The sequence below is a fragment of the Cydia fagiglandana genome, chromosome 3 (assembly GCF_963556715.1).
Source record: "Cydia fagiglandana chromosome 3, ilCydFagi1.1, whole genome shotgun sequence".
In the NCBI taxonomy this organism is placed as follows: Eukaryota; Metazoa; Arthropoda; class Insecta; order Lepidoptera; family Tortricidae; genus Cydia; species Cydia fagiglandana.
Genome location: NC_085934.1, coordinates 3,483,594 through 3,511,065, shown reverse-complemented (window position 1 = coordinate 3,511,065; position 27,472 = coordinate 3,483,594). Strand labels below are relative to the sequence as shown.

Here is a 27,472-nt window from a genome sequence, read left to right as displayed (position 1 = left end):
GTACACACATTTAAGCATTTGTAATTTTGCAATAAATTATTTTTGTGAAAATTATTGTTTTATTTGATTCTGATACCAATATCTAGTAAAAGTTTTTCGTTAGATTTATATTCTGCAACCATTGCGGGCCTGCCGGCTTCCCTTCTAATAGTTCTAATATTATAAATGTAAAATTTTGTACAAAAATATGGAAAAAATTAGAGGAAGGCAAAAAAATAGTTTAATTTCTGGATTACAGCACCTAAAGTAATTTCAAAATTATTAATTTTTGAAGTGAAAACTTCTTTAGCGGCGCTGAGCACTTTTTGAGGTGGGGAAAAAATGATAAACTCGATTCAGCGTAACGCGTAACGTAACGCTGGGGTCATGTGTCACGGACAATGTTATTCTTCACCAAAGAACTTTAGTCATAATCATAACGTATCATAATCAGGTCAATATTTAAAACTGGACTTTTATATTAAGCAATAAAGCTCAATGTTCTAATCTTGTACGGGCTGAAATACGAGGATCTCACAGTTACATTCTAACTTTATTTATATCACTCAAATATAATTCAATAAAGCTACACCTTGATGAAATCGCTAATAAAATTGAACTCTAGTACTGGTGAATAAAACTCAAAATATCATGACCAAATATATTTAGATGCGAGGTCTGCAAGGTAACTTTACAATTTCTATTCGAATTTTAAACAGTTAACGCTACAAATTTAATCTCACTGGCCAGCAATTTCGGAACTAAAGTTTTTCAATAGAAAGGAGGATGGGTCAATTATACATAGTGCTGCAGACATTTTGGACTAGTCATTGAGTTTCCACTTAGTGTCCACCGTAACTGGATATTTTTCCGAAACACAGAGGTAAAAAAAATACAATACAGAACTTTAACTCTTGATTATAAATTTTCTATGAAAAAGGCAATATTTCTCTCAATTATTACTTCCCAAAGCCGCCGGAACCCGCACTGGATTGCGCACTTGACTGCGCCCCACCGCCGCCACTGCCTCTGCTGATACTGATACTCTTAGATATACTGATGTTAGTGCTCCCACTGCTCCCTCTGTTTCCGATTCTACGGCCGAAGCCCGGGCCGCCGAAGCCGGATCCGTAGCCGGGGGGACCGGGGGGTCCGACCGGGCCTTGGACGCCGGGGCCGTAGGGCCCGCCGCCGAATGAACCAGCCTGGGCGTTCGCTTGGCTGTACGATCCGCCGAATTGGGGAGCTGGAAGTTACAGAGTTAAGTTAGTGGTGTGGTGAATATATAAAATTTTCATTTCTTCACTGTTATTCTAACGTTCAACCATTTTTTTGAGAGGTATCTACGTAGGTTATGTTAAAAACTTTTACTGACCAATCCTAAAATCAAAAAAGATAAATAAAGGTTGAGAACATTCCGATTAATTCGACATATTGCTAAAGTAAAAATCACACACTTGTATTATCACATACTAAAACTATAGGTACATCAGTGAGCTGCGAAATGGCATGGAGAAATTATGAATGAATTTATTGATAAATTTACCATGCACTTTTGTGGCTAAAATGCATGTGGTAAAAAAAATTTAAGCCTAGGGGAGTACCATTACAAGGATCATAATTCAACCTGCGGTCTTATAATTATGCATAGGTACGACACAGTTCTAGTGATCCTGCTGAGATGCAGGATTAGTATCGCCGTTATACGCGCGACGTATGTGCATCCGAGGCACACGCCGCCGCTTTAAGTCCACTGTCAGGTGGCTCGGGTTCGACGACGGTGCCGCCCTTCCACACATCGATTGAAACCCCTTTCTACCCTAAATTTTTCAATATATATTTACTTATGTATTATTATACTTATATTATATTAGAAGGTAATGTTCTAGTGATCCTTGTATATTGACCATCAAGCGTGTATGCTTGAAACAGCATTCAGTTTCGCTGTAGTCTTGTTAATCACATCACTTACATATTACAGTAATTTTTATCGGGAACTTACCTGTATATACTCCAGCCAAACAGACCAGTAAAGCCACACAAATCACAGCCAGTCGAGCCATTGCAAAGGTGTTCAATCACTGGCTTAATTCCTAAACATACTGCCATATAAATATACCAACTTATTCCCACTGACACGATAAATACGAATTTTAGCACCAATTCCGTGAACATCACGAAGTCTTGAAGTATTTTGGAACTTAATAGTAACCAACATAAAGTTTAAAGTCGCTTGGTTGGTTGTACTTTGTTTATGTACATAAGTAGGTAGTCAAATGGGGGATTACCTTCTTGCCTACGTGATATTTTCATCGCGGTTCTTGTTCAAATATTGGTTTTTCATCGTTGATTTACCACTAACGCTCGGATACCGTTTACCATTTTTGGAATGATCAATCGATATTTCGGTCCTTGTTTCGGTCATCTATTCAAAAAGAAACAACTAAAAATAGTTCAACATATCTATAAGGCACCATGTTAATATTACCTAGTAATTTTTATTAAAGCTCAGCGGGGTGAGAGGTGAGCGGGTGAGGGTGAGCAATAGGCGATTGGTCAAAATCAAACAAGGTAGGGGTCTCCTAAAATTGTGGTCGGTCAAATTAATTTAAAATCAGTACATCGTCCACTTAACAACTTCTGTTGTCAGACTTATACATATAGTGGCTGAGATACGACCACAATTATGTATACTTACACACTAATATTTTTAGCTAAAATAAACTTCCTTATATTTAGGCTGTTAATAATCTACTACACTACTATTAATCAAACTATACTGATATCTACCGTATGCTTGAATTGAACAACGATCGATGCTTTTTAACGTGGCATAAGTCGAAACAATAATACATTATATATGATTGATATAGGGACCCAATACGCATTGGGCTAGCGTGGGGACTATAGCCCAAGCCCTCTCGCGCATGAGAGGAGGCCTGTGTGCTCAGCAGTGGGACGTAGGTATATAGGCTGAAATGATGATGATGATGATATGGGGACCGCGCGCGGTATAGAGTCTGCCATGTTGTGGCCTGAATCGGAAACATATGTGCACATGTACATTGCCAAAGCAAGTGCTACCATCTATACCGTTCTCGTCGGTACGTTTCCTTGTGCATGGTAGGCTCTGCCTACTTGTGGGCTACAGCATCGGAAGCATAAACGAAAAACGACACATTTACGGCTCGCGACAAAAATCTGACGGCTCGTATGCTGCCCCCTAAAGTTCATGCACGGTGCCTATTGTCGACTACAGCTAAATACATATATATCTTCGATACCTAGAGGATTGATGCTCACCTGTCTTATCTAATAATAGGCAAACCGGTGGTAATCAAGTTCCATTGATGCCCCACCAGGCACATATCTTCGCAAAGTCCAGTTCAGAAGATGTTTGCATATTTTATTCATGTAAGTATAAATAGAATTGTCAACAAATCACTATGAGGAAAGCGTTCAATGACTTTAGAATTTACGCTGACCATGCGGATATTCTAAGAAGCACTTTTAGTTTAATAGCCTTTGGTTAAAATTTACATAGTGGCTTTAAGACAAAGGTCATAGCCACGGAGGTTTATCGGTTTTACTACCGCCTCATTAGGAATGTTTGCATACTGGTACACTTGATTAAATCCCGAGATTATATCACTTGAACAAAAATAAGTTTTTGGCAAAAAATTCATTTTTGGTACAAGCTTTTATCGGTGACTGTACTTTTCTTATGACAGACAACTAATACTCATCGAGACAATTCTAAAAACCCCTAACACAATTAGGTTGCGTTGTTTCATCACAGAGTTCCTATGGCCACCTCCTGTCTCCATCATCAGATCAGCTTGATGGTACCATAATATTGCATTGTTATCCGATGTATACATGCACGCAATTGCAAAATTTCAGCTCAATCGGAAACTGGGAAGTGGATCAAATTTAACTTGCAAGATTTGATTACAGACAACGGTGGTGAAACTAATATAAATAAAAGCTTGTAATAATAAACCACCTGTATGACGGTTTATCCACGGTATGTCAATGTCAAATTAGTGACAAATGTCATATTTGCAGATTATTGTACGACATCGAAGTACCTAAATAAAATTAATGCAAATAATCATCAATGGGATCCATACAGGAAGAAAAGAAGCATTATCGTTTCAAATTCCTAAAGCATTTGAAATTGTTAATATGGAAAAGCTACCTACAGCGAACGTATGTGTAAATTACACCATTATTTTTTTACCTTGTTATACAATTGTGATATGGGTGTTTTGCCATTTCGGGGTTGGTCCCATAGTAAAAGATGCTCAGTAGGTATAATCCCAAAACCTCCCTGGCAACGGGAATGCAGTTATTTTTTAGCCACCGTATATAGTTATGAAGCAAGTACGAAGTGCCCTTCTTAAAAAACCGGGCCAAGAGCATGTCGGGCTATGCAAATTGTAGGGGTTTGTAATAGTTGGCCGTCCGTCACAATTGGCAGACTAAAAGGGGACTTTTTAATGGACACCAAAAAGGACTCAAAATGTATTAGATTCTAACAGAAAAATGTCAGTGTGGGTGCAGGAGAGGCGTTTAGAAAAGAAGAGCTTACAATTAAGTACTAACAGCAAATAGAACAAATAAGAACATTTTATACCTACTATTGTAAATAGTCTGCATTACAGGGTGTCTAGCCAAGATGCTAATCGTTTGGGCCGTAGTGAACAAAACGCTAAATAATGTCTTTCTGTTGCACGAATGAATAAGGGAGAGTGATAGAGAGATCAGAGACGCAAACGGCTGGCATCTTGGCTAGGCCGTCTAATGATACGAGCTGCCAGGATGAGATTCGATTAGATTAATGAACAGCTATATGTACTTAATAAAAGAGGAGACAGAATACCTCCTTATTGCAGGTTTATCCCAGGCATACGGTCATGTTACTACGAAGGGAACATTTGCGAAGACTCAAAATCAAGTTAACCGTGCACGGTAATTAATATATATTTTGCTTAAATTATTTTTAGGAGGCGATGGCCAATACTAGCAGCTCAGACCGTATTCGCGGGCTGCTTGTTCCTCTTGGCGGTGTTCGCGGCGACGCCTGTATTCCTCACGCCGCTGCAGGACGCTCCCCAAGCGACCCTGACGTCCGGCGATATTATGACATCACTCAGTGCTGGGACGCAGGTTACTCTTATTACGATATACAGATAGGATGGCCGTGTTGACCACGCCGTTCCTCATGGCGGTGTTCGCGGCGACGCCTGTGTTCCTCACGCCGCTACAGGACGCTCCCCAAGCGACCCTGACGTCCGGCGATATTATGACATCACTCAGTGCTGGGACGCAGGTTACTCTTATTGCGATATACAGACAGGATGGCCGTGTTGACCACGCCCTTCCTCATGGCGGTGTTCGCGGCGACGCCTGTGTTCCTCACGCCGCTACAGGACGCTCCCCAAGCGACCCTGATGTCCGGCGATATTATGACATCACTCAAGTGCAGCAGGTTACGATGTTCTCTTTTGGATGAGTAAGGCGGACATTCGGGTTAAGATTTTTTTGCTGCTGAAGATGGCTTTTAAGTATGATTTGATCACGCAGGTGACGCCTAGTGTCATGCTCAGGAAAGATGATTTAATGACGACACTATTCCAGGCTCGGCACAGACGTAGTTTACAACGATATACTACGAACTACGAGAGCTATACAGATTAATAGAGTTTGTGCGGAAAGAGAAGAGTCGTGGAATGTATGGGGCCCAATACATAGTTAAAACGACTCTTCTCTTTCCGAAAAGACTCTATTTTAACTTCAGTTGTAAGCACAACAATAAATTACTAGTATTATGGGGTGTCATTCTGAATCCCTAACAACGTTTGTCCTAAAGTCACTTGCTCTAACTGGTTTGTCCTAATGGGCACATGCCCTAACGATCAATTGTCATAACGATTATTTTCCATAATGTAATGGTTAGCCTAAGAATCTTTTGACCTAAGCATTTATACCATAACTATCATGATCCCTAAAGTATTTTACCATATTTTCGAAATCCCTAACAATGTTTGGCATAAAATAACATGCTCTAACTGTTTTGACCTAATGGCTATTGCCCTAATGATCTATTATCATAACAGTTACTTTTCCTATTGATCAATTATCATAACAATTACTTTCCATAATGAATGGTAACGAACTGTTGCCACAAAAGTGGGTTAGGTTAGAACTGTGACCCTCGAAAAAACGAACTGCTGCCACAAAAGTGTGTTAGGTTAGGTTAGAACTGTGACCCTCAAAAAAACGAACTGCTGCCACAAAAGTGGGTTAGGTTAGGTTAGAACTGTGACCCTCGAAAAAACGAACTGCTGTCACAAAAGTGGGTTAGGTTAGGTTAGAACTGTGACCCTCAAAAAACGAACTGCTGCCACAAAAGTGGGTTAGGTTAGGTTAGAACTGTGACCCTCGAAAAAACGAACTGCTGTCACAAAAGTGGGTTAGGTTAGGTTAGAACTGCGATCCTCGCAAAAATGAAATGCTGCCATTGGTTAGGTTAGGAGGGAAATTTAAATTAGGACATACGAGTATTAGGTCAAGAAACGATAGGCTAAGTAAAATTAGGTAACATGATGGTTAGGATATATAATTTTTAGGCCTAACAATAATTAGGCAAAAAAAGAATTATGCTACATAACATTGGGATAAATACCCAATATGGAAAGTGCCATTAGGGAAAAACATATTAGGACAAAAAAAATCGGCCAGTCGATAAAAGGGAAACCAAAATTAGGGTATACGAGTGTTAGAACAACTGATCATTATGACAAACAATATTAGGGAATGCAAAGATAGGAGAAAAAACTTTAGGGATTCAGATATAGATCCAGTATTATGTGCCCAAGCGCCCAATCATTGCTTTTGCGATGTAGAACATAGAAGGTGTTTCTGAACGCAACCATTTATATTATAAATTGACCGAATGGTTTTATTCGTGTATCCATTCACCGACTCACTCAATCTCTTCTTTCTCAACAACTCCCACGGTTAACATCGCTCTGATATGAGGGACTTTTTTTACATTTTCTTCTCAGAAGACTGTCTTTTATCCCAAGTTCCCAACCCCAACGGTAGAGTAGGTACTCGTAGCCCGTAGTGTGTTGTGTATGTACACTTATAGGTATACAGTCGAGTTTATAAATACTATTTATACATTGGTACACCTAATTTCAATGGATAAGGTGAAGAAAAAAACTATGCTTCACGTTTTGACTGTGTTTGTTGTGTTTTTGATACAGCTTGGCTATGCACCCGACAAGGATCCCTACAAAGCTATCATGGCGAAAGTGGCTGCGAAACTTCAAAAAGGTAAGATTTCTAGCATCAGGAGCATTGTAGTTTTCTTTATACTCCTAATAAGTAAGTACTTATATTAACTAGATACCATTCTTTTCTCAATAATGGCCGGTTAATGCACAGAGCGGCCACCGCGAAAACTGAAATTCGCAAATTGCGGGGATCTTTCTCTTTTACTCCAATGAAGGCGTAATTAGAGTGAAAGAAAAATGCCCGCAAATTGCGAACTTCGATTTTCGCGGTTATAGCCCAGTGTGCACTTGTGCAGTAGTAGTAACGATAGCTAAGTGTGCCCTGTCACACTTACGTACGAATTTACAAGTGCGACAGAGAGGCAACACATCGAACGTGGTTCGCGGTAGACCCTCAGTTCTCGGGCGGGTAAGACGGAAATAATGTACCCGCTCTTATGATCATAACGATTAAGGTAGTGTAGCAGTGGCGGTGGTCTATAGATCTCCATTCTCACCGGCTTGACTGTTAGAGACAACTCGGTAGTGTATACTATACAAGTTTGAAAGGAAAACCTGTTTTGATTTCAGAGTTTTTGACTGGTTCCACTGAACAAGAGCTAAATGAAATATTGTATGAAAAGTCCAAAGGAAAGGTGTTGAAACATCACATTATTTGGGTCGTGTGGAAAGAAAAGGTACCTATCCTGGAACTTTATATACATAAGTATCATATAGTTGGCTTGATTTTTGCACAGATCTGTCAGTATTTTCATAGAGATCCCACGGCAGCTTTCGTTAGTCATTTAGTAAGTTGAGGTTGTAGGATAGCGCCTTTTTATTATTATAATTATGTGCAAACTCTTATAAATTTAATTGGTCTAAACGTTAGAGCTACACGCGGAATGGAGCACTATAAAATAATAAAGTAAATAAAGACAACATCAACATTTCAAGCGAAAGTCTTAAACACTTTATGGGCCTGATTTAGTTAAATTATGTTTTATCCCTTTCTTACAAATACATAAGTTAAAATGACAGATAAGAACAAACGATTATTAGCTAATTGAGGTTTGTAGCGCGTTTATGAATAATGGGGTTAGCTTATAGTCGCAAGAAATTAGCCGCCACTGCGCTATCGAAGTGTGACTCTCATTTTATACAATATCTATTCTTTGGGGTAATCTTTGACGGTCTGATAGTTGTGACTAACAGTTATTTACGGTACAAGTGCCAAGAATAGGAAATTAGAATTACCTGTTCACACGTCGTGTACCGTAATACAACGTTTTAGAATATGGCCCTCTAAATTTTCAACGTAGTTACGTAATGTGCTTATTATAGAACAGGGTATCGTAATGGAGTACCAGATGTACTGTCATCATCATCATAGGATTCATAGGCCTTTCAGTCTATTGCATACTATACAAACAGTGTCAGGCAGGGCGACAACGTTTTTCATGGCTGTATAAGCCAGATGTACTGTAAGATAAAACACTTGCCACTGTTTGCCTTAGGAGAACAATACTTGGAAGTTCAGCATTCGGTCCACAGAACTAGCGCACCTGGCAAAAGTGAACTCCACAGTGACAAGATCGCTCCCGCGCAACAGACACCTAATGAGTGGCTTTTTGGCAGTTCAGATGGCTGTTTCTGAGGAAATTCTGGCTGTGGAAAGCAAGGAGGGACTGAGACACAGGGTTGGTACCTTAGGAGTCGATCAATTACCTATTTCGTATTTCGTGTATATAGTTATTCTATATTCAATTTTGGCAGAGTCTGTATAAGAACTTAAAATGCTTGTTGTACCTAAACTAAAAGTAAGTAAGTAGGTAGTAGTACGGCTGGTCTTAAGAAATATTTTTTTTATTAATTTTAAAACAAATCATCAAAGTCACATTCGCTATCTTCTGTCCAAACTGAAATGGAGATCTTCGCTTTACTCGGACAATAAAATTATTTTCACCTTACCAACACATTAATCACAGTTATAACACGGAAATGATTTAACGCTTATTGTTATGTTTTGATTTTGATAAAGCACTTGTGACAATATTATCGTAGGTTTGAAGTAATGGCTAACATTAAATCGGGCATATTGTTTTCACATGCAAATATGATAAGGCTTTCAATATCTTGTGGTTTCACTGTACTAGCCACCTTTGCAATGCAATCAGTCCTCAGTTTATCCATCAGGTAGCAAGAAGCGATCAGCAGCAACGGTTCTAGATTCTCTTCGGGCAGAATCCCTAGATACATGTAGGCTTTCAGGTGACTAAGGGTCTTTAAGGTAGCTCCATCTATCTTCATGCAGCTATTTTTATTTTCCTCCCATTTCCCACCCCGCAGCATTGTCTTAACCATATCGCTGTGAACTAGCAGGATTGCTTTGTGGATAGGGACATTGCCGTCGGTTCCTTGCAGTTGAAAATCCGTGAACTCTTCATCTTCAAAGAGTTGATTGTTCACCATTGGTGCTGCAGGTGTTTTGGCAGTTGTGGGTATTGATTGTACTTCAATATTCACCTCAAACATGTATGTCAGCATATTATCTGATATATAACCACGAGTACTATGATATGAATAGCAGGGTACAAAAGAATCAGGCGTTTTATTTGTAATTGGGACTTCTAACCATTCGTCAGAACAATAAAACTGTCCTTCTATTTCTTTACAAATTATTTTTACAGGAAGTTTTGAATTGTTTTCTTGTACGTTCCTCTTCATCTTCATGTTTATTTGGAGACCTGAACCAGAATTCTTAAATGTCATTTTTATCAGAGCCATATCATCACATGTAATAGGCTCTGTGTCACATTCAAATCAGATGCCAGCTTTGTGACACACAACCATAGCTTCGATTTTGGACCTTCCTGCCATGCCTTCAAAGTACTGAAAATTAAACAAAGGAGAATTTTAATGCAGGGATCTATGCAGAAATATACAAAATACAGGTTTTTAGAATTGATCTCAGGTTTAAAAACAACAACTGATGATAGAGATAGATTAGATTAGATTAGATTAATTTATTTCTTATTGAAAATTACATGATATTTAACAATGTCATAAATGTCATAATGTTTCCAAATAACATGAATTCACAAAAAGATCGTCAGATTGTAAACAATAATAATAATCTATAAAATAATTAAAAAATAAGTAAAAAATATAAAACAATCAAATAATCATAATAAAAATTAAAAGTAATAGTCAAATACAGTAAAATAAAATGTCAGAGAGCGTAATAAACATACTAAATACAATGTCAAATAGTTACCTATGTATGTCAAAATAAAGCGGTCAAAATGTATATAATGCTAGGGCACCCTAGTTAATATAATGTCAGAATAACTAATAATATTGCAAAGTCAAATTAAAATAAAATTCCAAACAAACAGCTAAAAACAATAAGAAATAAAAACAATAAAACATAAAATATAACAATGTCAGATTAAATTATAATAGAAAAATATTTACATTTTAATCGCGTTTCATGTCAGTGTATTCTTTAACAGAATACAGCGATTTTGTGATTAACATTTCTTTGAGTCGGCGTCCAAAAATATCATTGGAGGTTTCATTTCTGAGACTAGCGGGTAGGCGTTCATAGAATGCAGGGCCGATAACGCGCGGTGACTTGTCGAGCAGCGCTAGTCGCCGCCGCACAGGCAGCAGGCGCCCGGTCTGGCGGGTTATTCTGCACGAGTTATTGGACCGTTTGAAACTGTCTATATTACGGCGTGTAAACATTATGACTTCATACACATATAGCGAGTAGTGCGTCATAATGCTATAATCTTTAAAAAGGTTTTTGCACGAGTGCCTCGAGTGTACACCTGCCAATACGCGTATGGCTCGCTTTTGCAGTTTAAACACTCTGTCCGAATGTGTTGAGTTCCCCCACAGGACGATACCATAGGACATAAGTGAAAAAAAATAGGCGTAATAGATTTGGAGCAATGCGTCACTGGAAACAACTGGCTTCAGTTTGCGCAGTGCAAATACTGCACTGCCCAGCCTTTCACACAAGTTGTTAACGTGCTCCTTCCACTTCAGTCCGGCGTCGATAGTAAACCCGAGGAACTTGCACGAATCACAGCGCGGTATCGGAATCTGCATTTGCGGAATATTAACCTGGCTACTGGCTGAAAACAACAATACGTTTGATTTATTGACATTAAGGATGAGGCCGCTCGCCGAGAACCACTCGTGGAGTTGGCTGCATGTATTTGCAATCTTTTGTTCCAGCTGTAGGTATGTATTCGCCCTCACTACCACGGTTGTGTCGTCAGCAAACAGTGCCATCATACCTTCGGCAACAGAGGAAGGAAGATAGAAATAGAATTAATTTATTACACAAACACAGAACAGAAAATGGAAAAAAGTGTCACGGAATGGTCTCATCTCAGCATGATGCTGGCTACTTGCAGCGGCGCGGCGCTGATCTTCCGATGAGACCATCGGGTGAGACAATCCGTAAGTGATGAATTCCATAAGTATTCTATATTATTTATCTTCACAACCAAACCAATAATTATAGGTACATCCCACTACCGCTGAGGCTTACAAGAGGATCTTGACACATGGGGACTCTCATACACAAGTTTGAAATTCTTTGCTGATAAGTATGTGAAGGTTAATTCCTGTCCTGACGATGTTTTTCTTCGCCAAAGACGAACATGTAAAAATTAAATGATATCTATAAGGTACCTAATTATAACAATTTACGGTAATAAGTAATAACATACATTACTTACTATTTTTTCACTGCGTTAGACATAGGGAAAGTTACCAGTCAGCACTTCACGAATAAAATAATGTCGAACTGAAGCCAAAAGGATAATTAAATCATAACCGCCGCTAATCGTACAATTTGATAAGATATAAGTACCTAACATGCCAATGCAAGGCGATGTAGGTACGGCGCACCACACACCACACATTTCTTTTATGATATAGGATACAAACGGGCATATAAATCGTCTGATGCGATAAGTGATTAGGATATTGAATAGTCTACGTTTAATTTCTAACTAGGATAGTACAAGTTATTATCCTTTTTGCTTATCAACATTTTTATTAGCCAACCGGTAGGTACTGGCTGCTTAAAAATGAAAAAATATGTTTTTTTATTATAAAGACAGAACGTCAAACAATTAACTAAAACGAACTAGTGCCCGTCGTAAATATAGAAAATCTTGATAGATATATCCGACATAATGCAGAAATAGTAAGTACAGTTTGCTTTAAGAACAGCCGCTAAGTATCGTATTATCATATATGTAGTAATCCTCCATCTATCCATACCATACCTAGATATCGGCGGTAGTTGCATGCGATTTACAATACATACTCGTATATTGCCGGCTACTGAGGGACAACGAATTCAATCTATCGATCAAATGCCGAAAAGTCGCATCCGATATCAGTGAGGTTTTCGGTTGGGGTATAGCAAAAGGGGCCCGATTTTAGAACTTAGAAAATTTACGACCAAAATTTTTTTTTTGCATCTTTGTTAGTTTTTTCTTTAAAACTCAAAAACTGGTAATACAATTTGGTTTACCCCCCATACGCTGCACTCGCTTGGTGTGTGGTGCGACGCATAGGACCTGCCGCCAACATCTAGTAATCGCATAACGTTATTTGCCTCTCTGCGTCTTTTGCGCATTCGAGCGATAGAGAGGCAAATAAAGAATTTCGGTGATCGATGTTGGCCGTGGCGTGGCCCTCAGCGTCACGCCATATACCCTGCAGCTCGGGAGTTCCATCGTCCTTACTGTAAATTGTTCCTAATTTTTTGCATATAAGTACTACGCTTCCTTCACTCTTTTTGCGAGCCATTGTGCAGATGCATTGTGTAGTGCCCTGCGGTCGCAGCACGGTTCCATTTTTATCTACTATCACTATGCGCGTCCCTTTCGCACTCACATACTTGTTAGAACGTGACAGGCATGGTGACAAGGGATAAAAACGCCACCGTGCTACGCCGCCTGGTTCTACATTGATTTGTTCAATTTACAGCACTGTGAAGAAACTGCAACGCGGTTCGACATTGAAACTAATATTTTCTGTAATAAGGCAGAAAACTGATTTCAGTGACATTGTCACGGAACATATTAATCTTGACAATTTGGCTGTAGTGGTAATGATATTCAAGGTTTCCAATACATCCAATACCAATACAGATCTTCATATTAGTATGAAAATTAAGAAGAAGGAGCAAGCAAAAAACTTCACAATTCCCGTTAATATTGTTTGCGAAGAATTTGAAGAACAGTTGTTTTGCTCTGATATTTGGGTAGAAAACAAAATTAAAGTAAAGTCACATGATATTAATTTAACATTAAATGGATATTCATCAAATGGATATAATAAACAAGAGAATGTGATTGTATATAGTTTTGAGGTAGACTTTACAGTACAAGCCATATCGACGACGCCTGTAGCATCAATGGTAACTAACCAACTTTACTTGGATGAGGAGTTTACAGACTTCGAACTGCAAGCAACAGATGGCGTTGTGCCTGTTCATAGATCAATTTTGCTTGCTCACAGTGATTCGGTTAAAACGATGCTAAGGAATGCAGAATGGAAGGAAAGCAAACATGGCTGCATGAAAATTCATGGAGCGACTAAGGGTACCTTGGATCACCTGAAGGCTTACATGTACTTAGGGGTTCTGCCTGAAGAGAACCTTGAGCCATTATTGTTGATTGCTCAGTGCTACCTTCTAGATAAACTTAAAACTGATTGTATCGCTAAACTTGTTCGTACGGTGGAACCGCAAGATATCGAAGGTGTCATCAAATTTGCTTGTGAAAATAATATGCCTGATTTAATGAAAGCCGTATTATTCCAAACCTCGGATAATACTGTAACAAGTGCATATTGGTTAGAGATGGAGAGTCAAATATTGAAAAATAACTGATTGGTTACCTACTTTCAATCTGTGACTCATTAGTGTATATTATGTTTTTAGTTAGGTACTAAATGACTTTAAATGTTTCAAGTTTGAAAGAAGTAATGTGTTTATTTTTTCTTTGTGTCTTAATTGAAACAATATGAAACTGTTTTTTTTTAATAGTGATGTACAGATCTAGTGCATAATTATTTTCCATCGTACTTTCTCGGAAACGTTCGTATTTGTCATGCTAATACTTCAGTCAACATCAGTACCAACTTCTTGTACCGAGACTGACTGAAATAGCAAGACACTTTTGTACGTTTCCGTGAAAATACGATGGAAAATAATTATGCACTAGGTACGTGTAGGTACTTCTTATTGCAAGTGTAATTTCTCACTAAGTGTGTTTAGTGTCTTTATTCCTTAATAAATTGAGTTTCTTATATGTATAGTATATTTTTCATTTACAACATTATTTTTAACGTAGGTACTTGACGTGACTTAGCTTGGTACTTTTTTCAATATGTAGTACATCGCTTTATTTTCAGCTCTAATAAGATAAAAGTAATAGAAGAAGGCGGGGTAATAACGTTTTTTTACAATAATTACAATCCATAACTCCTGCGACAACAATTTATCCTAGATACAGTAGGTACACGTGCACGAAATATAGTTATTTGTTTTACAAGGGGGCAAAGTTGTTGTTTACCCGCTCGTGCTAATATTGATACCCGAGCAAGCGAAAGATTCCAAAATTGAACTACGAGCGTAGCGAGTGGTTCGAACAATGGAATCTTGAGCGTTGCGGGGGTTTCAAAGCACGAGGGTTAAACAAAATTTGCCCCCGAGTGAAACACAGAATTTTTCACCACACTAACCCGAAGTAAATATTAAATGTAAAATATCAAATATAATCAAACCAAATGAATGTTATTAAATATCTATCATCCAAACTCATCATTTAAATGTCAATTCTACCAGCAAACATAAGAAAACAACTCAAATTTTGCATTTTATTACTTTGCCTGACATGTGAATAAAATGCAACTTTGCTATCAGTTTTTGAAGTGCAAAGTAAGCCTTTCCAAGCTGGTGTGGTCAAAAGATCTTTTCTAGCAAGTGTTTCTAGCAAATGATTTTTTTATATCGAGAACGTCCAATAGGGATATTACGCGAAACTCTGCGTAGGGGGCGCCACTACCACAATCCATCACAATCTGGGGATTTACCGCGAAACAAATAAAATCGAATTTTCGTTATCTAGAGTCGGACCAAAGAATGTCTGCGGCGGATTTGATAGCCCACGCAGTGTAAGTGTTATTTATACGTCATAATTTCATAGAAGTTTGATGTTTATAATAACTCGTGCACTGCGTGGGCTATCAAATACGCTGCAGACTTTTCTTGGTCTGACTCTAACCTGTCTATCACTCTTGCGATAAAGAGGCAGATAACTAAGTTTCAATTTTCACGTTTACCGGTAAATAGTTTAAGGCACAGTATGTACTATGTATATAACCCGTATGTATGTATGTATGGGTTATGTATAAGTTACTCTATGGTTTACTGGAGGGGCTAGTGCTGCTCTCTGGCGGCAGAACATTGCAGTAATACCTCCTATTATTAATCTTATAACGCTCTTGGCCACAAAGTAAAATAAATTGGCGTTGAAATAATCAAGTTGTTGAATAGAAAGAAAAACATACAAAAAAAATCTGGCTGCCGAAACCAGGGATTGAACCAGGGACCTTTAGATCTTCAGTCTAACGCTCTCCCAACTGAGCTATTTCGGCCGATGACAATACGTGCGAAATTATCACTTGCTTCAAGATAAGCTTATCTACCTCTTACGTCATCGCTTTTGCGAAAAATATTTATCTTCATTTTATTGTATGAACATAAATATATATTTATCACTACTTATTACTAGGTATACTAAATTATGATTTATTTATTTATGTTATGGAAAAACAAGAGCTTACAATAGGATAACAAGATTAAAACAGAAAGCCAATTACAGGAACTCACAGGTAGTTGCAAAGTATTCTAATATAAAATAATGCTAGCACTTTATGAGGTTAGCTGGAAAATATTATATTTGCTTACCTAAACACAGGTTTTCTAGCGGTGTACTTAGTTCGTAGGGTGGTATTCCACCTGTCCAATTTCTTAGACATGTTTATCAAAATCGATTCATTACGATTACGTTGGCTTTATTTTTTTATTTTTTTAATAAATATTTATTCATATTCACATTAATCTAATCCATTGTTCTCATGCATGAGCATGAGAACAATGTAAGACCTATTGTACTGATGACAGTACAATAATAGGTCTTACATTTTAATCTTCGTAGGTGCATGACACCTTGCTAAATACAATACGGATATGTTACTTAATAAGTTAGTTATTAAGTTCAGTTATTTAATTAATAATTATTTTTTTCCAGATAAAACTGAAAGCGATGCCAATATCCCCTCTAATGCGGAAGGAGGCGGTGCGGCAGGCCATGGTGTGGATCCTTCTGTGCTTCACGGTGGCCTTCATACCGCCCGTCATGGAGGTCTCGGCGCTGGTGGTCCATGAGACCTCCAACCAATATAAAGTACATACAGACCCTCAAAAATCGTAATTAGCAAATTGCGGGCATCTTTCTCTTTTACTCCAATGAAGGCGTAATTAGAGCGACAAAGATGCCCGCAATTTGCGAACTTCGATTTTCGCGGTCCTAGCCAAGATGGCAATCAAACATCGACGAATTCCAAACGAAAACTAAGTCATCATCATCATTATAGCCTTCAGTCGCCCACTGCTGAGCATTGGCCTCTCTTCGTGTACGCCACTTATCCCGGTCCTGGACTAGTCTCATCCAAAAGTGCCCCGCAATTTTCCGAATGTCATCCACCCAACAAAACTAAGTATATTAAGACGTAAAGCTATGACGACCCATCTGCCCATCCTCATCCTCGCCACGCTGACGCTCATACTCATCTTCAGATGGGTGTGGATATTCGTCGCCTTCCTGTTCGTGGCTATTTACATCACTGTGCTATCTCTGCCACTCTTTACTGTAGCCTATCCAGAGCAATAGAGCTATCTCTGTCATTCTTTACTATAATTGTAAATGAATCCTGATAAATAGGCTGTCAGAATGTAATTCTTTGTCTTGTCTCCAGCAAGCCTTATGCATGCGTAACGTAGGCGCCGCCTGCATCTACCTCGGCTGGCTGTCCTACCTCCACATGACGACCCTGCCCATCCTCATCCCCGCCACGCTGACGCTCATACTCATCTTCAGATGGGTGTGGATATTCGTCGCCTTTCTGTTCGTGGCTATCTATATCACTGTGATGGCTATGACGGCGTTCATCATGTGTATGTTTCAGAATAAATGTAAGTTTTAGAAAAGTAATACTTTAGAAGTATAAAATATTTTTAAAATCAGTGAATCAGTTACATGTGTCGAAGTCTAGTCAAACGTCCCATTTTGTCGCTTACCATAAGGACGAGAAAGCGAAAACGACACATATACGTATGCCCAATAATACCAATGTTCTAGCTTCTGCCCGCGAATTTGTCTGCATTGAATTATCGTATAATCTATCATAAATATTTCTCAGTGGAACGAAAGTCACGTCAGAAGTCGCTTCAATGTTGATGCGAAAAAATTGTGTCCCAATTGTCCTCAAAAGAACAACACAAACTACTAAAATCTGATCAATTCACTCGTCTCCCGCCCTGAAGAAAATCAAAACGAATGAAGTAGAATCAGCTTCAAAAAAGTTTCAAACGAATTTCTCAGTGAGCGGATGCGCCTCGCCATATCGCAAGGATTAATGAGATATTGTGTTTTTGTCGTCAGCCCACATCGCCGCGATCTGGTCCGCACTGTTCACGGTCCTGCAGCTGTTCCTGGCGGACCTGCTGGTGCACCACGGGTTCGACGGGACCACCAGCTTTACCGTGCTCCTGCACATACTGCTGCCGCCGCTGGGGCTTGTGCATGCCTTCCATGGCTTCGCCCTCCTGGAAACTGGACGTGAGTTTTTGTCGTCAACCCACATCGCCGCGATCTGGTCCGCACTATTCACGGTCCTGCAGCTGTTTCTGGCGGACCTGCTGGTGCACCACGGGTTCGACGGGACCACCAGCTTTACAGTGCTGCTGCACATTCTGCTGCCACCGCTGGGGCTCGTGCATACCTTCCATGGCTTCGCCCTCCTGGAAACTGGACGTGAGTTTTTGTCGTCAGCCCACATCGCCGCGATCTGGTCCGCACTGTTCACGGTCCTGTAGCTGTTCCTGGCGGACCTGCTGGTGCACCACGGGTTCGACGGGACCACCAGCTTTACCGTGCTGCTGCACATCCATGGCTTCGCCCTCCTGGAAACTGGACGTGAGCATCTCACATCATAGCTCGGATCTTTATATCGGGGTTGTATCCTGGCGGCCCAGCATCAGTTGCGTTCTTGCGCGCGAGTCCATTACTTGAAGTCGCGTTTGATATATGGAATGGAGTCACGCGTAACTAAACGCGCAAAACGTAAAAATGCAAAAAATAAACATAAAAATGATCAAAGTCTGCAACGATTTTGGCAGCACACATCAGTGCCAGTTTTATTTATACGGCATAATTTCAAAGAAGTTTGACGTTTAAAATAACACTTGCACTGCGTGTGCTATCAAAATCGTTGCACACTTGTCTTGGTCTAACTCTACTTTCTTATCTTAGCATATATATATATATATATCCAGTTGCATCCTGCGCGATGTGCTGACGATGGGCTTCCAAAAAACGCGTAGGTACGAGTAGATAATCGCTTACTTTAAATTGTGCATATCTTATACCTTTAAACGAGCAATTCTTGTGTATATATTTATATACCTATTTCGGGGATCTCGGAAACGGCTCTAACGATTTCGATGAAATTTGCTATATGGGGGAAAAAATTTCGGGGGGAAAAAATCGATCTACCTAGTACACATCTCTGCGATAACGCGCATTTTTGAGTTTTTATATTATGTTTGTCTCCCAGATATTGATATTTACAGGTGACCGCACACTGCATTACACCAAATCTAAATATAGAATATACGAGAACCATACTCTGATCATCTGGATCGTTATGATCCTCGCGTACTTCGGGTTGCTGATGCTGCTGCAGCGAACGATCGGGGGTGACCGCGCAATAGGAGGCCAGGTGTCCTGGAGATCCATCATCTTCAAGCAGGCTGAGGTACCCACCGATGAACAGCTGCCACCTGTTCTTGCTCAAATACTAAAAGTTTCGTTTTTATTAAATAAAAAGTACTTGAATGTAATTATTGACGTTTTTTAAGTACCTAATCTTGACATTCGCATCCGCGGATGTTAACCTTCAAATATCCGCATCCGCGTCCGCGAATGTCAAAAAATCTGCATCCGCAACATCCCTGATATAAATATGAATTACCGACATAATACAACATAAACCATAATTATTAATTACGTTGGATGACATGATACAATTTCATTGAAACTCTTTCAGGATAAGACTAAACTACGCATGATTCATAACCCCCATGGCAATGAGCGAGATCCACTTCAAGAAGTCGATGAGCTGGTCGCCAAAGCTATCTCTTTCCATAACGTGACTAAGGTACAACCAAAGATCATTTGAAATAGAGGCGGAAGACAGAAGATTAAAACTGTTAGAACGCCATTTGACTTTGATCCTTATTCTTTCACTAATATGTGTCAATTTGTTAAATATTAATATTAACACCATCTATGTACTTTATACAGAGTATTATGGGAACTGCGATGCTTCGGAGAGTCACCCTAGACGTGTACCGAGGCGAATACACGCTGTTTTTCGCCGAAAAGATTCAAGAACGTATGTTGCATAGGGTTGAGGATCTAATTACTGGTAAAGTTATTTCTTAACAAATTAGTCTAATCAATAAACAGAAAACAGTTGCGTAGGTAGCCTAACGGATCGTCATTTTTAGGGTTCCGTACCCAAAGGGTAAAACGGGACCCTATTACTAAGACTCTGCTGTCCGTCCGTCTGTCCGTCTATCACCAGGCTGTATCTCACGAACCGTGATAGCTAGAAAGTTGAAATTTTCACAGATGATGTATTTCTGTTGCTGCTATAACAACAAATACTAAACACAGAATAAAATAAAGATTTAAGTGGGGCTCTCATACAACAAACGTGATTTTTAACCGAAGTTAAGCAACGTCGGGCGAGGTCAGTAGTGTCAGTACTTGGATGGGTGACCGTTTTTTTTTGCCTTTTTTGCATTAGGGTACGGAACCCTTCGTGCGCGAGTCCGACTCGCACTTGCCCGGTTTTATTAAATAGATAAATAGTGTTAGTAAATTTATTATTTTGACGATCAATCTAGCCTAGTTGGTAGCAGGTAACCCTGTCAAAAAGCTATTTGATACACATTAAATTTACAAAAGATTAGCACACTTAAACATTTGTTGATCATTCGTCAATACGAGAAAAATCTATACATATAAACAAAAGACGCGCGGCATCCGTACCGGCCAGGCTGCCAGCACGCATGCAGCAAAGAGGTTGGTAGGTCTGTCACTTACAGTACAGGAACAGGATAATAAATTTGACAATTCTAGGTTTAACCCAATCAGTGACGGTTCGGTTCAGTGATCATGTAAGGGAACGACCTAAGCTAAGCAGGCACGCGCGTGGCGGCCAAACCAGACCTGCTAGCATGGGTTGCGTTCTCGCGCACCACTCCATACATCTAGCGCGACTTCAAGTAGGTATGGACTCGCGCGCGAGAACGCTACTTATGCCAGACCGCCAGGCATACTTAGATATCGCCATCGCGAGGGTTTCTTGCTTGGTGAGCTGAGCGTGCAGGCCTGACGGAAATTGTGACATTCCAGGTTTAACCCTACCGGATGACGGTTCGGTGAACATGTTAGGGAACGATATGGCTACTCTTATAAAAGCAGATAAGCGCGTGACAGCCATGCAGGGCATGCTTGGATACTGCCACCGCATGGGTTTCCTTGTTGGTGAGCTTAGCGTGCAAGAAACTTTGCAGTTCTTTATTCAGGTATCAGCTGTCTATATCTCTCGCACGTACAATGTAATACTCATGCACGCTCGCACACAAAAGGCCGTTAGCAAAGCAGGCAAGCGCGTGGTTCCAAGCAGGGCATGCTGGGCTTCCTTGTTGGTAAGCTGACGTCGCAAGAGAATCTGAGGTCCTTTACCTGAAGGTATTAGCTGTCTCTATCTTCTTTTACACGCATTCTCACACACAAAACCCACACACATGATTTTGGTATTTCTCGTGCAATATTCCTTTTTTGAAAATATTAGAATAAGTACTTTATTGATATGGACCTTTTATTTCCTAAGCTATGCCTCTGGGACCAAAGCGACGAAGAAGTCGAAAGTTATATCCATACCCACACTCCAAGATTGTACAAAGAAAGCGACTTAGAAGATGTTCGGGAGATGTATGTGCGCAATCTAGGGACCTACTACAAGGCGCAGCTGTGCTGGGCCATCGCCATGATACTGGAACCACGCGTACGTTTCTATATTAAGGCTCCTCTACACGATGGACTATGATATTTGTCCACTTATATGCGCCAGCGTGTAGAGAGGGTAGGTGTCGGATGGTTTAAGGCGTAGGCGCTGCGGGATGGCCATGGGATAGCTACGGTGTTAGTTTTTCGTCCGCACATCAAAGGTCATGGGCCAGCGATGATACTCGTACGTACGCATATACACGTAACCCATTCCATAGTGCGTGCTCTCAAATACCGCATGGCCATCTCGCATGTCCAGCGCTGGGCCATCATGTAGAGAAGCCATTAGAGTGAAATAGGAATATAATTGAATATCGCAAGTCGCAACCATGATGTGTTTTGTGGTTTTTCATTTTAAAATATATTTTTTGTAATGCGCAGGTATGCTAGTTTTAAGGTATTATATGTATCTATGGGCCACTAGTTGAAATAAAGTTTTTCATTCATTCATTCTTCATATAGACCAAAGGATCGTAATTTTTTTTAAAAAACAACCTTTCGTAACAGAATACGTGCTGCTTTAAAATTTACGTTTTATCTTTCAGATCGTGTTTATACAAAATTATATTGATGGTGCAAAATACATCTCAGTGATCAATGACAAAATAGTGGTAAGTATTCATTCTTCTTCATCAGCAACTATAGAGATATGCAGTAAACATCGGGATTGGTCCATTATGATTTTTTTCTACTTACTACTTACATTACCTACAACGGTGACGCAACGACCTTAAAGTGAGATAACGCCATGCCTCGCGGTCTTGCGATAGCTCTCGCCAGCTAATTTTTTTTCTAATATGACCTATATTATTAGTAACTTTTGTATCTGACGTGTACTACAGATTGTGTAATTTGACAAATATTTCAGAAGTACAGAACGCACCTGACGATTGTGAAGGTCTCGTTCACGACATCAGCGCTGGAGCATGCGGACCGCGTGTTTCTCTTTGACCGTAAAGTGCTCGTGTTTGGGGGCTCCCCGGCTTACATGTTCTTTAAATATGGCTAGTATCTCTCTATCAACTCATCATGACAGCCAAAAGTTAATTGTAGGACAGACATCCTCAAAGGATCTCCACAACAGGCGTTTCTTATCTTCCGCAATCTCTAACCAATTGAGCTACGGAAGCCTTACCAGAACCTCGCGAATCTTTCCATTCCTTCCCGTATATGCGTACATTTTTCTATTTTTTCCTTTAATACCTATAAAATTTGGAATATCGCTCGCAGACGTATTCTGCTTGTTTAAAAATTGATTTAAAATGCTATAGGTGAATAAATCGATTCAAATGTACGAGTAAGTAATCAAATTTACAGGCCGGGAATACAGAGTACGTATGACTTTTCGGGTCCGAGGCAGTCTCGACAACGAGAAAGTGGAGGAGTTGGTGGACCGAGCCATTGAAATGGGAGGGCAGGTGCGTTGCTATCATCAATATACAGGCTGATCAATCTAAATGGGTCAGTATGGAGAAGTCAGAAACTATAAGAGATAGCGAAATCTGTTCTTAGGAACCATGGCTCCGATTTTGGATTTAATAATAATGGCATTCAATTTTTTTTTAATCTATCATACATAACCGGGATTCGAACATGGTCAATATTCTTGTTGTTTGTTTGTATGGAAACTTTTAAACGATGCGTGATAGGTGGGGGGTGCTCGACCAAATATCATAGAGGGCCCCAAGACAAAACAAAGTACATTAAAAAAATCAAAATGGCCGACTTTTTTTTAATTTTTTCAATTTGGTCCGAGCGCGCTGAGAATTGGCATGCGGCGAGCCTGAAGGCCCAAGATTACAATGTCATAAAAATATTTTTGGAAAAATCCAAAATGGCGGCGGACACGGGCAAAGACAAATTTCCAAGTAGGTTAAGCGAGCCTGAAGGGCGAGCTTCAGGCCGGGAGGCCGAAGGCCGACCCCGGTGGAGGGCCGAAGGCCCGAAGCCTCCACCCCGACGCCCAAAAAGCGACTCCCAATAGGAAAAGTGTTGGGTCGTGTTTAAGCTCCAACTTCCCCCTCTCGTGTGACGCTTCGGGCCTTCGGCTCTACGCAGAGCTCGGCCTTCGGCCTTCGCAAGCCTCGACGCTTCGCCGTGGGGCATTCGGCCCGCCGGCTTCGGTCATCAAGACAGTTGACTTGGTAGAACGCTTGGAAGCACCGAATTCACGCAGTTCGGCCTTCGGCTTCGCGTTTTGGGAGTCGGGGTGGAAGCTCAGGGCATTCGGCCTTCCACCGGGGTCGGCCTTCGGCCTCCCGGCATGAAGCTCGCCCTTCGGGCTCGCTTAACCTACTTGAAAATTTTACTTTTCCCGCTCGGACCAACTTGAAAAAATTAAAAAAAAAGTCGGCCATTTTGATTTTTTTTATGTACTTTGTTTTGTCTCGGGGCCCTCTGTGATATTTGGTCGAGCACCCCCCACCTATCACGCATCGTTTAAAAGTTGCCATACAAACAAACAACAAGAATATTGACCATGTTCGAATCCCGGTTATGTATGACAGATTTAAAAAAAAATTGAATGCCATTATTATTAAATCTAAAATCGAAGCCATGGTTCCTAAGAACAGATTTTGCTATCTCTCATAGTTTCTGACTTCTCCATACTGACCCATTTGGATTGATCACCCTGTATACATATATAGCGGATGGTGCTGGAGCTAACATACGGCGTTGCATGAACAAGAGATTTCCTTTGGCAGGATTGGTCCTTAGGACCCAAGGATGGATTCAAGAAGTGGAGCCACCGAGATTTTTGATGTAAATTTTTAGGGGGGGGGGCTCTCAACTTGATCTTGGTATCTGTATCATTTAAGCTACTAGGCCAAGTTTGGTATCGTTTTCGTATGAATCGGGTGTGCCGAATTCATTTCTGATATCTGATAAAAATACATAAAATATGAAAGAAATACTTTTTTTTTAATTCCTCTTCACGCTTAAACTGCTGAACCAATTTAGTTAAAATTTGGTACAGAGATAGTTTGAGTCCCGGGGAATAACATAGAAAACATTTAATCTCAAAAATGATCCCTTAAGGGTGTGAAAAGGGAGGAGGAAATTCGTATGGGGATTCAATATGAAAGGTAAGGTGTAGGATTGTATGGGAAATCAATAAACGCTGAACCGATTTCGATGTCTAAAACTTTGATTTAGTTGAAAATGATACTAAACTTGACTTAGAACCTAAACTTAAAGAATTATTAACCTTAGACGTCGCAGACGCTTAAAAACCCTCCCACCCCCCACCTGCAGCAAAAATCTGGGTGGCCCCACTTCTTAATTCCAACCTTGGGTCCTAAGGACCAATCCTGCCAAAGGAAATCTCTTGTTCATGCAACGCCGTGGTTGACCTTTTTATGCTCTGAGCAAACACAACTAATAGTGTTACAAGAGCTCATTAATAGCTTAGAGACCGATTAGCTGGAAAAAAATGTTCTAGTCACTGACTTGTAGTTTTCTTCGCTTTCCAACATGCAAATCTGGGATATTGCGAATATTCGCATCCGCATCTGCAAAAAATCGATGCGGAGCTTAATGCGGATGCGGATGTCGAACATTACATGTAGATGTCTGATGTAGATTACCAATAACGAATTTGTCTAGATCCAGAAAAGTCGGCCAAGTTACTGTTCATTAAATATAACGCTCTATATTCTTGCCCAAGTACTAAAAGATTCGTTTTTTTAATAAAAATATCTAAAATGTGCCACCTAATTTTTTTTTTAAGTACCTAATCTTGACATCCGCATCCGCGGATGGGAGCCTTTAAATATCCGCATCCGCATCCGCAGATGTGAGCCTTTAAATATCCGCATCCGCATCCGCGGATGTCATAAAATCTGCTTCCGCAACATCCTTGATGCAAATTGATGTTAATTGAGAGAACAGAGACGTACCTAGCTGCACGGGGTCGGATAGCCCTAATAGTCTTATTATAAAATCTATCCTGTATATTCAGGTGCGCGCCAACGTAGGCACGCTTCTCATACTGCGGCTGCCTACCAGCCCCACCGATGTGACTGCTGAATTCATCAAAGAAATCACTGAAAACGCCAACAATTATGGAATCACTTCGCTGAACATCAGCCTGCCGGATAGCGAGGAGATTCATAAAAGGTGTTCCCTTTTACTTGTTAACATCACCATACATAAGAGGTTTTAATTGATCTTGAAACGATATGGATTGATAAGTCAGTGTCAACTGTGACGTTTCTTCAAACAAAAACGTCACTTTTGACACTGACACTTCTAATCCATATCGTATCTAGATCTATTAATTGACGTATCTTAAAGTTCGAATCGGGCAGTTACTCTCGTATACAATAAAATTAACCCGCGGACTGGATGAATACCGCATGGCGCGGCGAGCGGCAAATCAACTAACTACTTTTGAGATTAGAAAAATTCTAATCTTCCTTAAAACGGGGTGTAATAGGAGCATTCCACGGGCTGTCCCGTACAAACGCATTTTATTTGCTGTGTTGCGACTGTTTTCTCGGCATTTAAAGCAGGCGATTATTTTTCTGTGTATATTTTTGACCATTTGTCATAGAATAGGAAACTCTTATACCTTAAATCTTCAGAAACTTCGCGTTTGTACGGGACAACGGTAGACAATTTCATGGAATGCTCCAATAGGAGACTTCGAAAGAAGCTCGAAGAAGATGAAGACAGTAATAATCGCTTATAATGGGAAACTGTCCGTGTGCTCCCGTTTAATCTATTTGTTTTCAACTTTTCAGGGCTATAAATGATTCAAGAAGGCAATTAATGACTTATACTGGTTATGGTGGTTACTCTGAGCGGGCCCTTAGAGAATTAACAAGTGAGTCAAATTTATCAATTTTCTATCTTAAGACCACGCGTATTGTAGGGTCTGTAACCTTGTGGCCTAAATCGAAATTAACACTTGACAAGTTGACATTTACACTTCATGCCAATTAACAAGGCCCAGGAGCAGTGGCGGATTTGCCCTAAGGCCAAGTAGGCCCGGGCCTAGGGCGGCAAGTTTTTTGGGGGCGGCAAATTGTGACTAAAAATTCGCTGAAGATAACAAGAAATAACTCAAAATGTAGTCAATATAATGAGTGCTGAGAAAGGGGCGGTTACAGGGCCTGGGGCCTAGGGCGGCAAAGGCTGCAAATCCGCCACTGCCCTGCTTTGATATTGAGGGTAGAGGTAAGGAAAAATCTCTCTTATGGGAGAACAGTTGCCACTGTCAGATATAAAATAACAGTTCCTAGTGGCGCTAGAGTAGAGTAAACTGTGTACATAATTTTAGGCACTTTCTCCGTATTAACTGCCTACCTACCTTACCTACCTACCTACCTACCTTACCTACTGCCTTAACTGCAATATCTTGGTCTATTTCGTCCTGAATAGACAATCCGTAAACCTTAATTCAAAGCTATAAGGCCCTCCGATGATCAGTAAAATAGTGTTCGTGTTAGTAATGATTAATTCTTATTTGCGTGCACAGAACCGAAACTGTGGAAACGTAAGAAATCCCCGTGTCTGACAATAACCCTGCTAAAACAGACTGTGTGGAAATACGTCTCTTTCTACATACATTATAGATTGTTTCTGATCATCACGGTAAGTATATTTCGTTAGTTAGATAATAGCAATTATAGAGTCGATATTTCTATAAGTTTCTCTTCTGCGTAGGAAAACACCGTAAGTGTCAACACTGTTACACTGTGCCATAATGTGATTTGTAGTGTTTAGTTTTAAAATATA

At 40.0% G+C, this 27,472-nt stretch overlaps 2 protein-coding genes and 1 non-coding gene across 3 annotated transcripts in view; 1 reads left to right on the top strand and 2 right to left on the bottom strand.

Annotated features, from left to right (window-relative positions):
• Nucleotides 1-937: 937 nt before the first annotated feature.
• LOC134680496 (spidroin-2-like) lies at nt 938-2,075 on the bottom strand. Its single transcript, XM_063539622.1, has 2 exons — nt 1,982-2,075; nt 938-1,225 (listed from the first exon to the last, which is right to left on the bottom strand). Exons 1-2 carry the CDS (start codon nt 2,040-2,042, stop codon nt 939-941), a joined length of 348 nt encoding a protein of 115 aa, XP_063395692.1. The 5' UTR covers nt 2,043-2,075; the 3' UTR covers nt 938.
• Nucleotides 2,076-3,989: 1,914 nt separating this feature from the next.
• The window catches only part of LOC134680428 (ABC transporter A family member 4-like), a 40,319-nt gene continuing 16,836 nt past the window's right edge, over nt 3,990-27,472 (top strand). Inside the window, exons 1-19 of the mRNA XM_063539559.1 lie at nt 3,990-4,006; nt 4,989-5,137; nt 5,175-5,314; nt 7,799-7,963; nt 8,783-8,965; nt 16,619-16,774; nt 17,346-17,562; nt 18,032-18,221; nt 19,259-19,406; nt 19,698-19,808; nt 19,955-20,078; nt 21,074-21,246; nt 21,555-21,728; nt 22,276-22,341; nt 22,599-22,734; nt 23,048-23,148; nt 25,692-25,849; nt 26,476-26,558; nt 27,213-27,328. Of these exons, the coding sequence (XP_063395629.1) occupies nt 3,990-4,006; nt 4,989-5,137; nt 5,175-5,314; nt 7,799-7,963; nt 8,783-8,965; nt 16,619-16,774; nt 17,346-17,562; nt 18,032-18,221; nt 19,259-19,406; nt 19,698-19,808; nt 19,955-20,078; nt 21,074-21,246; nt 21,555-21,728; nt 22,276-22,341; nt 22,599-22,734; nt 23,048-23,148; nt 25,692-25,849; nt 26,476-26,558; nt 27,213-27,328 (2,607 nt within the window). The remainder of the gene's footprint in view (nt 4,007-4,988; nt 5,138-5,174; nt 5,315-7,798; nt 7,964-8,782; nt 8,966-16,618; nt 16,775-17,345; nt 17,563-18,031; nt 18,222-19,258; nt 19,407-19,697; nt 19,809-19,954; nt 20,079-21,073; nt 21,247-21,554; nt 21,729-22,275; nt 22,342-22,598; nt 22,735-23,047; nt 23,149-25,691; nt 25,850-26,475; nt 26,559-27,212; nt 27,329-27,472) is intronic.
• Trnaf-gaa (transfer RNA phenylalanine (anticodon GAA)) lies at nt 15,890-15,962 on the bottom strand. Its single transcript has one exon. It is a non-coding gene; the product is annotated as a tRNA-Phe (tRNA).

Bases quoted from the DNA above. Each gene is read 5' to 3' on its own strand.
- LOC134680496 (XM_063539622.1), bottom strand. From the start codon at position 2,042: ATGGCTCGACTGGCTGTGATTTGTGTGGCTTTACTGGTCTGTTTGGCT. The intron at 1,226-1,981 runs GTAAGTTCCCGA...TGTAACTTCCAG, and splicing joins TTTGGCTGGAGTATATACAG to CTCCCCAATTCGGCGGATCG.